At 42.1% G+C, this 12,614-nt stretch overlaps 2 protein-coding genes across 2 annotated transcripts; both read right to left on the bottom strand.

Annotated features, from left to right (window-relative positions):
* Positions 1–31: 31 nt before the first annotated feature.
* Positions 32–6,387, bottom strand: abcd4 (ATP-binding cassette, sub-family D (ALD), member 4). The gene is made up of 19 exons (XM_079291343.1): positions 6,217–6,387; positions 5,922–6,040; positions 5,576–5,703; positions 4,430–4,569; positions 4,208–4,324; positions 3,721–3,846; positions 3,274–3,324; positions 2,958–3,052; positions 2,749–2,870; positions 2,094–2,185; positions 1,885–1,974; positions 1,568–1,773; positions 1,316–1,407; positions 1,159–1,195; positions 868–917; positions 727–779; positions 571–647; positions 247–362; positions 32–171 (listed from the first exon to the last, which is right to left on the bottom strand). The coding sequence occupies exons 1-19, from the start codon at positions 6,255–6,257 to the stop codon at positions 76–78; spliced, it is 1,848 nt and encodes a 615-aa protein (XP_079147469.1). The 5' UTR covers positions 6,258–6,387; the 3' UTR covers positions 32–75.
* Positions 6,388–7,424: 1,037 nt separating this feature from the next.
* On the bottom strand, positions 7,425–11,474 carry LOC306793207 (sphingosine-1-phosphate phosphatase 1-like). Its single transcript, XM_079290707.1, has 3 exons — positions 10,470–11,474; positions 9,739–9,828; positions 7,425–9,246 (listed from the first exon to the last, which is right to left on the bottom strand). Exons 1-3 carry the CDS (start codon positions 11,145–11,147, stop codon positions 8,695–8,697), a joined length of 1,320 nt encoding a protein of 439 aa, XP_079146833.1. The 5' UTR covers positions 11,148–11,474; the 3' UTR covers positions 7,425–8,694.
* Positions 11,475–12,614: the final 1,140 nt, after the last annotated feature.

Genomic DNA, 12,614 nt, shown 5'->3' with positions numbered 1-12,614 from the left:
CACTTGAGTGTTAGTTACTAACTGAGGAATTCGGGAGTGTTGCGTGTCCAGGATTTCAAAGCGATGAGCCTGCAGTCACGGTGCTGCTTCTCTGGGGCTCTTGCTGCCTCCTTTTAACTTGGTTAGCTCCCACAGGCCTTCTCCACACAGTTTCAACTGAACATCATGGTACTGCGACACACAGAAAACACTCCTTTTAGTTTCATGCTGGACGTGATCAAACAGGTGTTTTTCGGTCTACAGTACCTTCTCCAGGCTGCTGCGGTGTCCCAGACTGACCAGAGTCATGCCGAGCTGCTTACAGGTCCGGTACAGATGTGCCTCGGCCTCCTCCGTCAGAGCACTGGTGGCCTCGTCCAACACTGTTAATAAAAGGTTGTTGACAAAAACTCAAGTGTGGTTCACCTCTAATACAGAGGACAACATGAAAATTTGCAAATGATAAATATGAAATGTGGGCGCTAAATCAAAAGAGGCGAGCTCGCCTGAAACCGCCGTGTCAGAATCCCAAACAGTCTCACATCCTCAGACGCGTTCATGAACACATTACAGAAATCCAGAACAACACACCTGCATATTTGGGCTGCAGGTAGAAGAGACGAGCAAAGCCGAGACGCTGCATTTCCCCTGGAGACAGAACATCATACCTGCAGAGAAAAAGAAAATAGTTCAGATTCTGCATCATTTTGTGGCACATTTGAATTAATAAACATTTAATGTTTTTACCAGTTCCAGTCCACCCGTTCATCCAGGCCGCCCGTCCGCTCCAGGAGACCGGACTGGATAGAAGTTTGATTTAGGATCGGTGTTTGTTCAAAGTAGTGGTGAAATGTTGAAAGGAATATCCTGTGGGATGAAGGGACTCACCACTCCAGCTAGTTCCAGGAATTGTATAATTCTGTCATCGTCCACTGGCCCTGACAAAAAAGGAAACTCGCATAAATATCACTGATTCAGATGACCAATTATATCAGTTATTCCCAGAGGAAGCATCGACACAAAGTTATGAGTGAAAACCAAATATAAATCTGTACGTTTGTAGTTATTTTTTTTTTGCCAGAACAACAAACTACATTAAATTAATTAACATATATAGCCTTCCAATGTTGCACTGTTTAACAGGTTAATATAGAGTTCGAGCAGAGTGAAATCGGATACCTGATGCAGGGTAAATGTCCTTCAATGGGTAGATCACCTTCGGGGAAGAGAGTTCCATTTAAGTTACTTGATTTCAGCACTTTGGTTAAATTACCTACACATTAAATACAAGTTACAGGCTTTATAGAGAAACGACATGAACAAACAAGACGGCTACCTGTTCACGCAGTGTGCCGTCAGTCAGGTAAGGTTTCTGTGGCAGGAAGAGGGTTCCTCTGGGCCCGAAACATGTGGTCATGTGGACAAAACCTGAGGAGACGGGCGACAGTTATCGTATTTTCATTGTAAAAAATTGAATGAAACAAAAACGGGCTACAGTCTTACTCCATTTCATTTGTGTCATTATAAGCTGAACTGGTCAGGAGCCGCGACACCTTTTCTTTCACTCAGTCGACGGCTTCTCTCTCACCGCTTTGTGCCTCCCAGAGTCGGTTGAGGACCCTCAGTAGTGACGTCTTGCCGGTGCCCGTGTTCCCCACCACCAGTAGATGTGTTCCCTCGCTGATTTTCAGACTCAGATCCTCCACCAGCAGCTTGTCTGAGTACGGAGATTTGTATGAAAGATTGTCCAGGATGAAGGCAGTGTCTGCAGGGCCCGCATGGACGTTGAAGTCACTGTATGGAGAAATCAAAAAAGCTTTGTTTACGAGAACTTCATTTCAATTTTTGCCGTCTTGTTGTGACTTTTCGTGCAGCAGAGATCGAAGTGAAAGCGCTCACACAAACCTGTCAAAGTCGTAGTTGTCCCCTGATGCCGGGTCGTAGTCACACTGCTTCCGTAGGATGTCATCCATCACCTCCCTCAGCTCCCCAATCCTGACCACAACACACACACACACACACACACTTCAGTGATAGAAAGGTGGCTGGCATGCACGTATGCTGCTGGCATCATCCGTCTTCCAGGAAGTGAATTTAGGTATGCAGTGTGATACCTGTGGGTGTATCCAGCCACATCTGACAGAGTGGTTGACAGGTCTATTAGCTGTGTGAAGCCATTTATCAAGTAGATGCACACAAAGGCGTTCTGAATATGAACAAAGAACGGGAGAAGCAGAGCAGAGAGTAAATAGGAGACACGGAACAAAAGGCAGCAACAATGAGGCTCATTGGACGACAGCATGAAGAGGATTTAGAAGTTGGATCTCCAACAAGAGGGATTTAAGCTCAGCGTGAACGTTTAATCACAAGAGAAAGCTTCTGCTGCCACCTAGTGGTTACATTAGCAACACATTCACATGCAGCCAGTCTGTTAAACATGTTACAACCTCAGCTATCGCTGAACTAAACCCTGTGAAGAAAACGTAACAGGAGGACATATACACATTCATATTTCATGATTTATTATATTTACTCGGAACTTGACTTATTTTCAAGTTGTTTGAACGAGTGAACTCTTTCACTCGGGTCTTCCTTTCATTGATATGATGTGCTTATGTCTTGTTGATGACAAATAAAGACTGATTGAAACTGGGATAGGGAGCAACTTCTACAGACTGTATGAAAATAAAGATTGTTTTTTTACCTCTCTGGCTACATTATGAAGGCTTCTTGTTTTTCTTAAGAAAGTGGCGGGGACGGGATGTTTACCTTACTGATGAGTGCACTGAGCTCCCCAGGAGTGAGGCCATCATAGATGCCGGTGAAGATCGGAATGGCGATTATAATGTAGCTGAGGTAACCTCCAAGGTAGTCAAACGTGTTTACGCCGACTGAGAGAGGAGAGGTCAGAGGTTAACCGGTCTAATCAACGCAATGGATGAGAGATACGAGCCTGTGAGTGAGTGGGATGTTCTTACTGTAAAGCCAAAGCTCTTTGTTTATTAGACTCTTCTGAGTTCGTAACAGAGTCTGCAGTCTGCGGTCGGTCCTCATGTGCTCCACTTTACCGGCTCTAAAAAACAGACATTTGGTGAGTCAGAGGGATCCTGATTAATCACAGTATCGTACGCCATACTTTCTATGCAAGCTATTTGGTTATGATTGCAAATACTTTGCGGAAACGCCTTTATTTCCATTTCAGCAATGTATGCAGGCATGATTCACGCACAAGACACCGTAAAATAAATGAGAAACGGTCGACCGTAGTGTATAAATCATGCGTTTGTGCCTCACCTGTAAAAAGCTGCAGACTCTGCATTGACACGGATCTGCATGTGCTTGAATCTGGACATACAAAAACAGATCTCTGGTAAAAATGACTTTTTACTTTCAAGTAACACAACTTACGATTCAACACAATTATCATTCAACTGTTCCCCGGCAACACAAAATCAAATAGTTTGAACTCGTGGATTAATAGCCGACACATATCCTGTTATTTCCTAAGAGGCGAAAGGCACTGGGTCAGTCTACCGAGACTTCCGCTTAACAAAAGGACTCATTTCCTTGACAGTAAACACCGACAGGATTTGCGTCAAATAAAGCTGTCAGACTACCCCACCACCCCGCTGAAGTTCAGAAGAAACACCTTTAAGTCGGTGCTGCTCTGCTCGTCCGTCAGCACACAGTCTACTTGACACAGACACTCGTGTGTGTTTGTGACTTACAGACCAAACTCACCTGAAGTCCCCCTCCAGTTTCTCTTGCTCAAACAGAGTCGACACAATCGGCCCCATGAGGATTTTATTGGCAATGGTCCCGATCACAAAGTAGCCAAAGATACTCACAGGACCAATCCAGCCGGTGCTACGAAGCAAAGCAACTTTATTTATTCAACACAACGGCAATTCAAAAGCTACTGAAGCAACGTGACGAACACAATGAGAAGAAAAATACATTTGAGACTTTATAAAGTTGAATAAAATAGAAAAAGACCCAAAGCATACAAAAGATAATCCTCAAGGAGATTAAAGTCATTTTGTTGCAGTGCAAAAATAGAGTCTCACATTTAACAAAAAGCTCAATAAATGTAGCATTGCTGGATCAGACTCATAGCAACAGGTAGACTTTCTCGTCGCTTAACAAACAGCACATGGGACGGCTACAAATGATGTATTAAATGTGTTTGAGAGTGTGAAATAGTACAGTTGCCTCGGTACAAACTTACCTGTAGAAGCAGTGGTAGCTGTAGTAAGCCAGCGTGAACGGTGATACGATCAAACGACTGGCCATGGTGCTCATCTGCTTACACAACCTCTCTGCATCCTGACTGATTCGCTGGTCTCTGCAAGTTACACAGAACGACACACAGGGGAAAAACTAATGACACGACTCCTCCTCGTGACAATGTTTAATATTCTAATGTTAAATAAAAACCACTGAAGCTTACGGATTGTCTATTTCCTCTCGGAGAACATTGAGGGTGTAATAGACTCGGCCCTGGAAGTAGGACGTATGGAGGCTCTCAGTTAGCGTCCTCCTCCAGCTAACGTACATCTGATTGCAAATGTACTGGTCGATACTTTTCAACTGGGAGAGGGAGAGGGGAACACAGGGACAGAGAGAAATTATCTATTAGAGTAAAGCAACACAGAGACAACAAACTGCAACTATATGATGATCTCTGCGAGGCTAACTAGAGTAAACGTCATACGATTCCTCAGATTTCAGAAGAGGCCTCAATTAAACACCAATGTGGTGAAATAAACTGTACGTCCAATATCAGTTTCATAAGTTATGCGTTTGCAATTTCTCTGGTTCAAAATCAAAGTGTCACATGTGTGAAGGCTGTAACATGAACATGTCAGGCTGTCCTGAACTTGTGAAGTTGACATCGTCTATTATTAGAGCAATTCAAAATCAAAAGCCATGTAATAAAATATAGGAAACTATGTACCCAACTGTTTCCTTCGTTTAGTTTCAGCAATAAATATCCAGGCACATAATGTGCAATATTGGACATCAGAATGAACGTACAGAATGAACATCATAACAGAGTTACAACTCAGTCAATGCATATAACATAAATGATTCATACAATGAGAATAGTCAGTGGAATAATGGATGGAAAAATGACGACTACTACTACTAATAACAGCAGCAGTGGATAGAGTAGAATAATAATGATAATATCAATGGCTCAACACTGTGTAACATTGAATTATTGGAGAAAACTTTATTTTGCTTGCATGCCTCCACGACGAACAAAGTTTGAATCCAAACTTTAATCTAAGCAAATGGGGGGGGGGGGGGGGGGCGCGTTTAACCACAGCCAAACTACACCAAAACATCCGTTTACAAAGTCTCACACAACTCGTGCAGCATAATTGAGGTCTCAATCATCCTGTCGCATGCTAAATATTTGCCAAACACATGCATCCTGCTATTTAAAACACTTCCACATAAACACTCTCCTGCAGGCACGCTACTTGTCCGCGTGCATGCGTTTGGGAAGTACCCAAATGTGTGAGGACATGAGAGATCTTTTGTTGGTACATTTGGGCTTCTTTCATCAGTAGTGCTCCCTTCAACCTACTGTGGAGTTGAGCAAGATGAGCACAATCGCTGTGCCCACCAGACTCCGGAAGCCCGAGAAGTCCATGTCTGCCAGCACGCTGTAGAAGTGGCTGGGGAGGACACCCACCTGGTAAATGATTAGCTGCTCTGGTTACAGAAGAAGAAGGAAAAAAGATGTGTTTGCACATTGTTGGGACAACCTTTGAGCTACGACATAGTATGTAGTCTAGTGTTATCTGAGGAATAGTTTTAGAATGCCACAAATGGGGTTGTATGTGGGAAAAAAGGCATTGAATGCATCTCATGATGAGGATTCATGCAAAACAATGTGACAGTTTATATAAACGTGTATGAACAGCAGTTACCTGTCAGAGTGACCGCAAGCAGCGTCCCAAACATCAGAGCACTCTGACTGGTCCATGACGGGAACAGGACCTTCTGGATGCTGCAGAACCTCTGCACAAACGTCCAGTCTAACTTAGGTCTACGCACAGCAACAGATGTACATACACGTGTGTTAGAAAACGGAAGCATTTGAATCTCATTGACTTGCATCGTGCTGTGTGGTCACATGATGCACTGAGAGATATTTGTTTGGATAAAGTTCTTGCATTTGAATCAGGAATGAACAACACCTTGCATGCGTAGCTTCGGTCTTACCTTTTTGTCCCTCTGCCATTTGACTTTTCCAAACGAGGCATCTGCACTCTGGCAGGTCCGCGTGAGCTAATAACGAACAAACTCTCGCAAAACAGCCAACATTACCGTCTTTATTACGTGTCACTGCTGCACTAATTAGTCTCAATGTTGTCTTAACTTTAGCATCGTCTATCCGACCATTACCTCGCTACGTCAGCGGGCAGTGAAGTTGGGTTAATTGTTTGGTAGGTGAAAGTAAAAGTCCGGATTTCCGGTGAAATGTACTCTGGGGTTTTCAAAATAAAAGGTTGAAAATCCGTTTTTACGAGCTTTCAAAACCATTAGTGACGTACAGTGGATACATGCCTGAAAAGCTGCAGAATTGTTCAATTCAACGTGGCTGTATTGGCATAAAAGTAAAAAAACAACAAAAACAAGGTTGCCAAAGCATCAAAATAAAAGAACACAATCATACTAATATAATTTATATTAACACACATTACTATCGCTCTTAATTAAGACACAGGAATTACTTTTGCCGAATATCAAGGAATCTTAGCACACAATAAAAATACGTGTAGTCTGTTTCTGTGTCCTGTGGCTATTATTTCTAAGGTAATAGGAGCCACATCTGGCCAACCAGTGTTAAATACCAAAAAGACAATAAAATGCTGTTAATGTTTATGGTACCGGGGTACAGAGAGCTTGGAGATGCTTGAAAAATGTCAAAATATAAAATGTTTTCATGATGGAAAAACATTATCATTCATACTCGGTTACATTTTTGTACGCACTTAAAATACTTACGTAAACAGCTTAAGTACGTCATTAGCAGCTAAGTACATAATGTTGAAAGATTGCACGGTGAAGTCAGGCCATGTGCTTACCTCGTTGTAAGTTCAATGTATGGAGCACAGAGAAGACCACTGATTGGGCAGGATGTATGCTCGGGTTACAAACCAGAGAGACCAAAAACCTCATCTATGTTGGTCAAAGGTTAAGCATGAACCCAGTGTGCTATTTTGGTGCAGGGAGTGAAACACATGACTACACTGCCTGCCTTCCCTCACTAGTGACAAAACAAAAATGCAGTTTTCCTGGATTTGTGCAGCACCTCACACACAACTGCAAATTATATACCAATCATTCATTCACTTCTGAAAATAAAGTAATTGCAAAATATGCATTCAAAATGGGGGGGTTTTTTTGGAAGATTTTATTCTCCTTGTTTACATATTTTTTCAAAAGGATACAATCCTTGCATAACAGAAAACAGATGTGGGAATGGATGGTAATACTAGACTTCTACATATTGAGTACTTAGTATAAATGCTCAGGCAATACAATTCTGACATAAATATTATTTAGCAAATCATTATTTGGACAACACAACAGCAAACAAGCAATTGAAACATTCAGACAAGTGCTCGGGTCAGTGTTCGTATAGACTGTAGTTTAAGGAAAGCCGGCTGAAGAGATGCCGAAATATGATTCTCGAAATCAAGACAGAAGAATATAGATTTAGATTTATAGCAACAATTCAGCTCAAGTTAGGTAAGATGACAAAATACTTCATCAAAAATATGATATATTAATTTTGAGCTTTCAAATGATTATTTAGAGAACTTAACTTACACTTGACCCAAAATTACAAATGGTTCTTGAAACAAGCACAAAACAAATGTACAAAAAAGGAGGCAATGACATAGATAATGCTGACTATGATAATGCAGAAACAATCTTTATGATGCAACACACCTGTTTCTCCACTCTTATAAAAAATACAAAGAGCTTGTGTAACCACCCCGACACCTGTGAACTTGCTCCAGGCGGATTGTATTTAAGCACGGCAACAACTGAGAAGTGAAGTGACTTTACACATTACGGATTCATGGCTTAGTTTATTCTCCAATAACATCTTCTTATTTAATTCAAATCAAGGATGGAAATGAACAATATATTCCTCATTATCAAATGCAATCATCATGACAGTACAAAGGCTGGCGATGCTGTGCATTAGTCTTGTCAACAAATGACAAAGGCTCAAACCAACAACGCTTTGGTGCAATATGTTCCTACTTTCTTTAATGTGTGGCACCTGGAGCTGAAGCACACTGGTCCATAATAACAAAGGGCTTAATTATACCTTAAAACAGCTGGAGTGTTGAAAGTCAAACAGAAGTAATGATTACATTTGTTGTGGACTATTTTCAGCCTTGGATTGATACATGTTTGGTGCAGTCACAGTGAGAGAATAGTGTGTGTGGGATCAACTCATCATACTGAAGAAACATGTCAGTGGTGCTCAATGGCACAGAGGAACATTGACAGTACAAAAAAACCAAACAGAATATCACCAAATGTATTCTTTAAATCAGTTTCTGAGCCTTATCATGTGTCGAAACAAGCAGTATGTTTCCAAGTGCTCTTTGCCTTCACCATGAGGTGAACATGTCAGCAGTAAATGACAGTTTGCACACACACGCACACACACACCACTCAGGCCAGGTTTGAGATCCTAAAGATGAGCGGCACCACACAGACACAACTGAAACCAACAACACTGTAGACGATGTAACGGTACGGCAGCTCTACTTTCATGTGCTGCCTCGCTTGTCTTACGTCGTCTGTTGGCAGCCCGAAAAGGCGACATAAGAACGGAATGGTCACCGCTTTCATAACCATTCTCGTGATGAGGATGACCGCGACTCCGATGAGGAAGCGGAGCACAGCGAGAACCACCAAACTGGTGCCGATCGGCGGTAAAGTTAGAGGAAGCGAGGACAGCGGTGGATCCAGCAGCAGCCCCAGCTGATAGTTCAAGTGGGTAGCGATGGCCGCTCCCGCCGCGGTGCCCAGACCCTGAGCAGTGTCACCCCGAGAGGTGCTCCAGGAGTCCAGAGAGAAAGCCACGAGTCCGAGGCCGACGTGGGACACGATAATCACAAGAGGAGCAAAGTGGTCCGTCATGTAGAAGCTGTCGATCTTGTCCAAAATAGGCTGGAAGAAGGCTAGAATAAGAAGGCTGTAGAGGAAGCCAGTTATTACCTCCTGCAACACAGGGACACAAACTATTGTAAACAATGCATATGTGCCATGAAAGCAATGATATTTGACTCATACATGCCTGATACACAGTCTTATAAAGCCCTTTCATGATTCATTGTGTTTTGATTGATGAAGTTACTCTGAACAAATTGTATCAGTTGCTGTTGTACTGCAGAACATAAACATCTACTAACATGGCAACCAAATGTATTTATTAGCTCTTTACATATTTCCTCCGATCATTGAGTTTAAGTTCCTGAGAATGTTATAAACATAGAAAACGGGGCATGAGTGGCTGTCATGAATATTATGCATTTATGTTAAAATAAGTAAGAAATAAGTAATCCTTCTACCAATAGAAACAGAGAACATGTTTGACTAAGTCAGACCTCTTCTGAGCTGGACTACAGGTGTCAGTGGAGGCTAAATGTTCAGGTGGAGCAGAATCACTTTTTAGGGACTATATATTTCACATCATGTATTTAATATACTTACCAGAATAGAATGCATCCCCATGTAGACTCTGCTTACACACACCAGCACACTCCAGCTGAGAGCCACACACAAGCCAAAGAGGAAGGGATACTAGGAGCAGAAACATTTTAAAAAACATGTAATATATCGATATTAATATTAGAAAGGTGGTTTAAAAATACAAGAATCCACATCATAGTTTTCTAACAAAGAGCTTCATCAGTAATGCGTAACCTGATCCTTTAAGATGTTAGTTCCTCAACATTCCACATCAGTGAACGTGATGACACACAAAAGAGTTCAGGCAGTTCAGACAACTGCCTGAACTCAGGTCAAAGATCTTTAGGCTCTATGCGTACATTTGTTTTCGGGGCAATTGTGCGAATGCATTTCTTTTTTATCTTTAAACATACCATGTGCACAAGCTGCAGAGGTAAGATGATTTAACTAAGAGATTACAGAGTTGCACATGGGACCCATTAAAAGGATAACAATGCATTGTATCCAATTCAAATCCCTGAGTGAACCCATTTAAGTTTAGGCTTCGACTTTTAAAGAAACTAAAGTTATTAATGACGACAACTCAACAGACTGGAGCGGGTTCTTGCACAGAAACCCAACATCAGCAAAGTTTCATTTTGGCTTGCCATCAAGGCAATCATATCATAGAAGATTAAGAAAAACAGAAACTGGTGCATCTTGGGTGTTTTTGTTTTAAAAATGGGATTACAGTGTTAAAAGAGTTATCTCACCTGCCACCGGCCATAGGTCAGCATGAAGAGACAGAAGGGCATGGCGGTCCCCGTCATGGCGTGCGTGGACGGCATGCTGTACTCAGAGTTGTAGAAGACCTCCACCTTCACCACAGGGGGGGAGGCCGGCCGGGACCAGCGGACCATGTCCTTGGTGGACTGTCCCACGAACAGGTTCCAGGCCCAGACCACGATGAGCCTCCTGCTGACCAGGGTGTCGATGTTCCAGAAGAGGAAGGGGAAGAAGACGATGAAGAACATCTCGTTGCCCAGCTCCGTCCCAAACGTGAACAGGTAGAACAGAAACTTGTTCTGGATCAGGAACTCTTGACCCACGTCTCCGGTCAGAGAGTTCCTCCGGAGAGGTTTGGCTCTGGCGGTGTCAGGGTCGACATCAGCGACATCGGGCACGACGCTACCGTCAGCCTGCATCCCGTTAACCGGCGGTGCGGTCGCATCCCCGGCTGCTCCATTCCCAACACCAAAGTCCGAGCTTGGATCTCCCTGGTGGACCCTCTTCCTCAGACCGGGACAGTCTTCTCCACTATTATCGGGCTTGGCCGGTTCAACCGGAAATGTCCCTTTAACGCCACAAACATACTGAAACCTCGCTACATGGCACGGGTCCTGGAGATAATTACACATCTGTACAAACTTATTCACAAAGTCGTTGGCCATGACTTTTAAATAACAGTTAGTTTAAAATGCACAACACTTAAAAAATAGAGTTCATGTTCCTGCAGTGAGCTTTTAAGGAGAAGCGGAGCTCGGAGGTCGTTGCATTCCTCTTAACGAAATATAACGACAGAGGTTTAGCTAACGTTAACAGCACGGAGCAGCTAACGTTACAACTCACTACTACCTGGAGTCCGCATTCAACTCACAGACCTTGTACATCGGCGTGGACGGCAGCATCCAAAGTCCGTTGAAGTGGTGACAGTTAACCATTACTTCATCTTCATAATTCAACATCAGCCACCAGCTAACTGCGTCAGGCCGTTATTCCTGTGCTCACGCTTCTTCTTGCTCTTCTTCTTCTTCGTTTGACTTAATGTTAATCGGTTAATGTTCAAAACGTCCGACGGCTCCCGCTGCTGGAGTTGTGATGAATTACACATATTTAAAAAAAGAAAATCTATATTTGCCTGGATGAGCAGTGGTGGATTTAGTATTCAGGTACTATATTTCAATGAAAAAAAATACATTGTAAAACACCCGAACATAATTAAAAGTCCCGCTCCCAAAATGAATAAATGTGTTATTTTATTGGATGATTATGAACATGTAAGCAGTATTTAATGTCATTGCTGGTCACTGTGGAGGTACTTTAACAACAACAATGCATTATAGTTTATAAACTGATCTTATCTTTTCTATGTAGGCCGACAGTAAACTATTTTGGTCTACACTTGTAAATGCTTTAATTATTTTCTGAATGAGTCAAATAATTCAGAAATTCAAAATACCATAGATTGAAGCTATACTAACACACACACCTATTTCCAATTACAAACGTTTTCCAATTGATTTTTCAAAACGTTTTGCCACATATTATTAGTTATGGATAGGGAAAAGGATCAGACATAGCGCCACATCACATACCAATACATCTCCAATTACTACCCATGTTAAAAGCAAAAACTAAATGTAAGTTCTCACAAAGATATAATAGAAATGAAAGGTCTGAAAAGCCACAGACAATAATACCAGAATAACACCGGGATATTATAGCGGATTTACCTCCAAAATAAAAGCATCAACTTTAAAGTTTTTGTTATAAGGCTGGTGTGACTCTTGTATATTTGTACACGATATATTTGAAGACTGATCTTCATGTAGCAGGTAAAGCTCCATCCAAGTTGTGTATTGTGACTAAGCTTATCTTGTTGTTACTCTATATGTGTAGAACAACGTGGTTATAAATGTGATGTTAAAATGACAGTTTGTGGATAACAAGCACCATTTACCTCAGATTCCACATTAAATAGCCGTTTTAGCTATTTACGATGAAAAATGCCACATCTGGCAATTATGTTTTTATTTCTAAAACCTCAGTCCGGAAGTACCTCATCTCATACTTCTTGTATCTTGACACTTGTGGTCCACGCTCCGGTCGGGCAGATATCTGAGGCTCTGAGTCTGTGT

The sequence above is a fragment of the Melanostigma gelatinosum genome (genome assembly GCF_949748355.1).
Source record: "Melanostigma gelatinosum genome assembly, chromosome: 19".
Classification (NCBI taxonomy): Eukaryota; Metazoa; Chordata; class Actinopteri; order Perciformes; family Zoarcidae; genus Melanostigma; species Melanostigma gelatinosum.
This window is presented reverse-complemented; position numbering and strand designations above follow the sequence as displayed.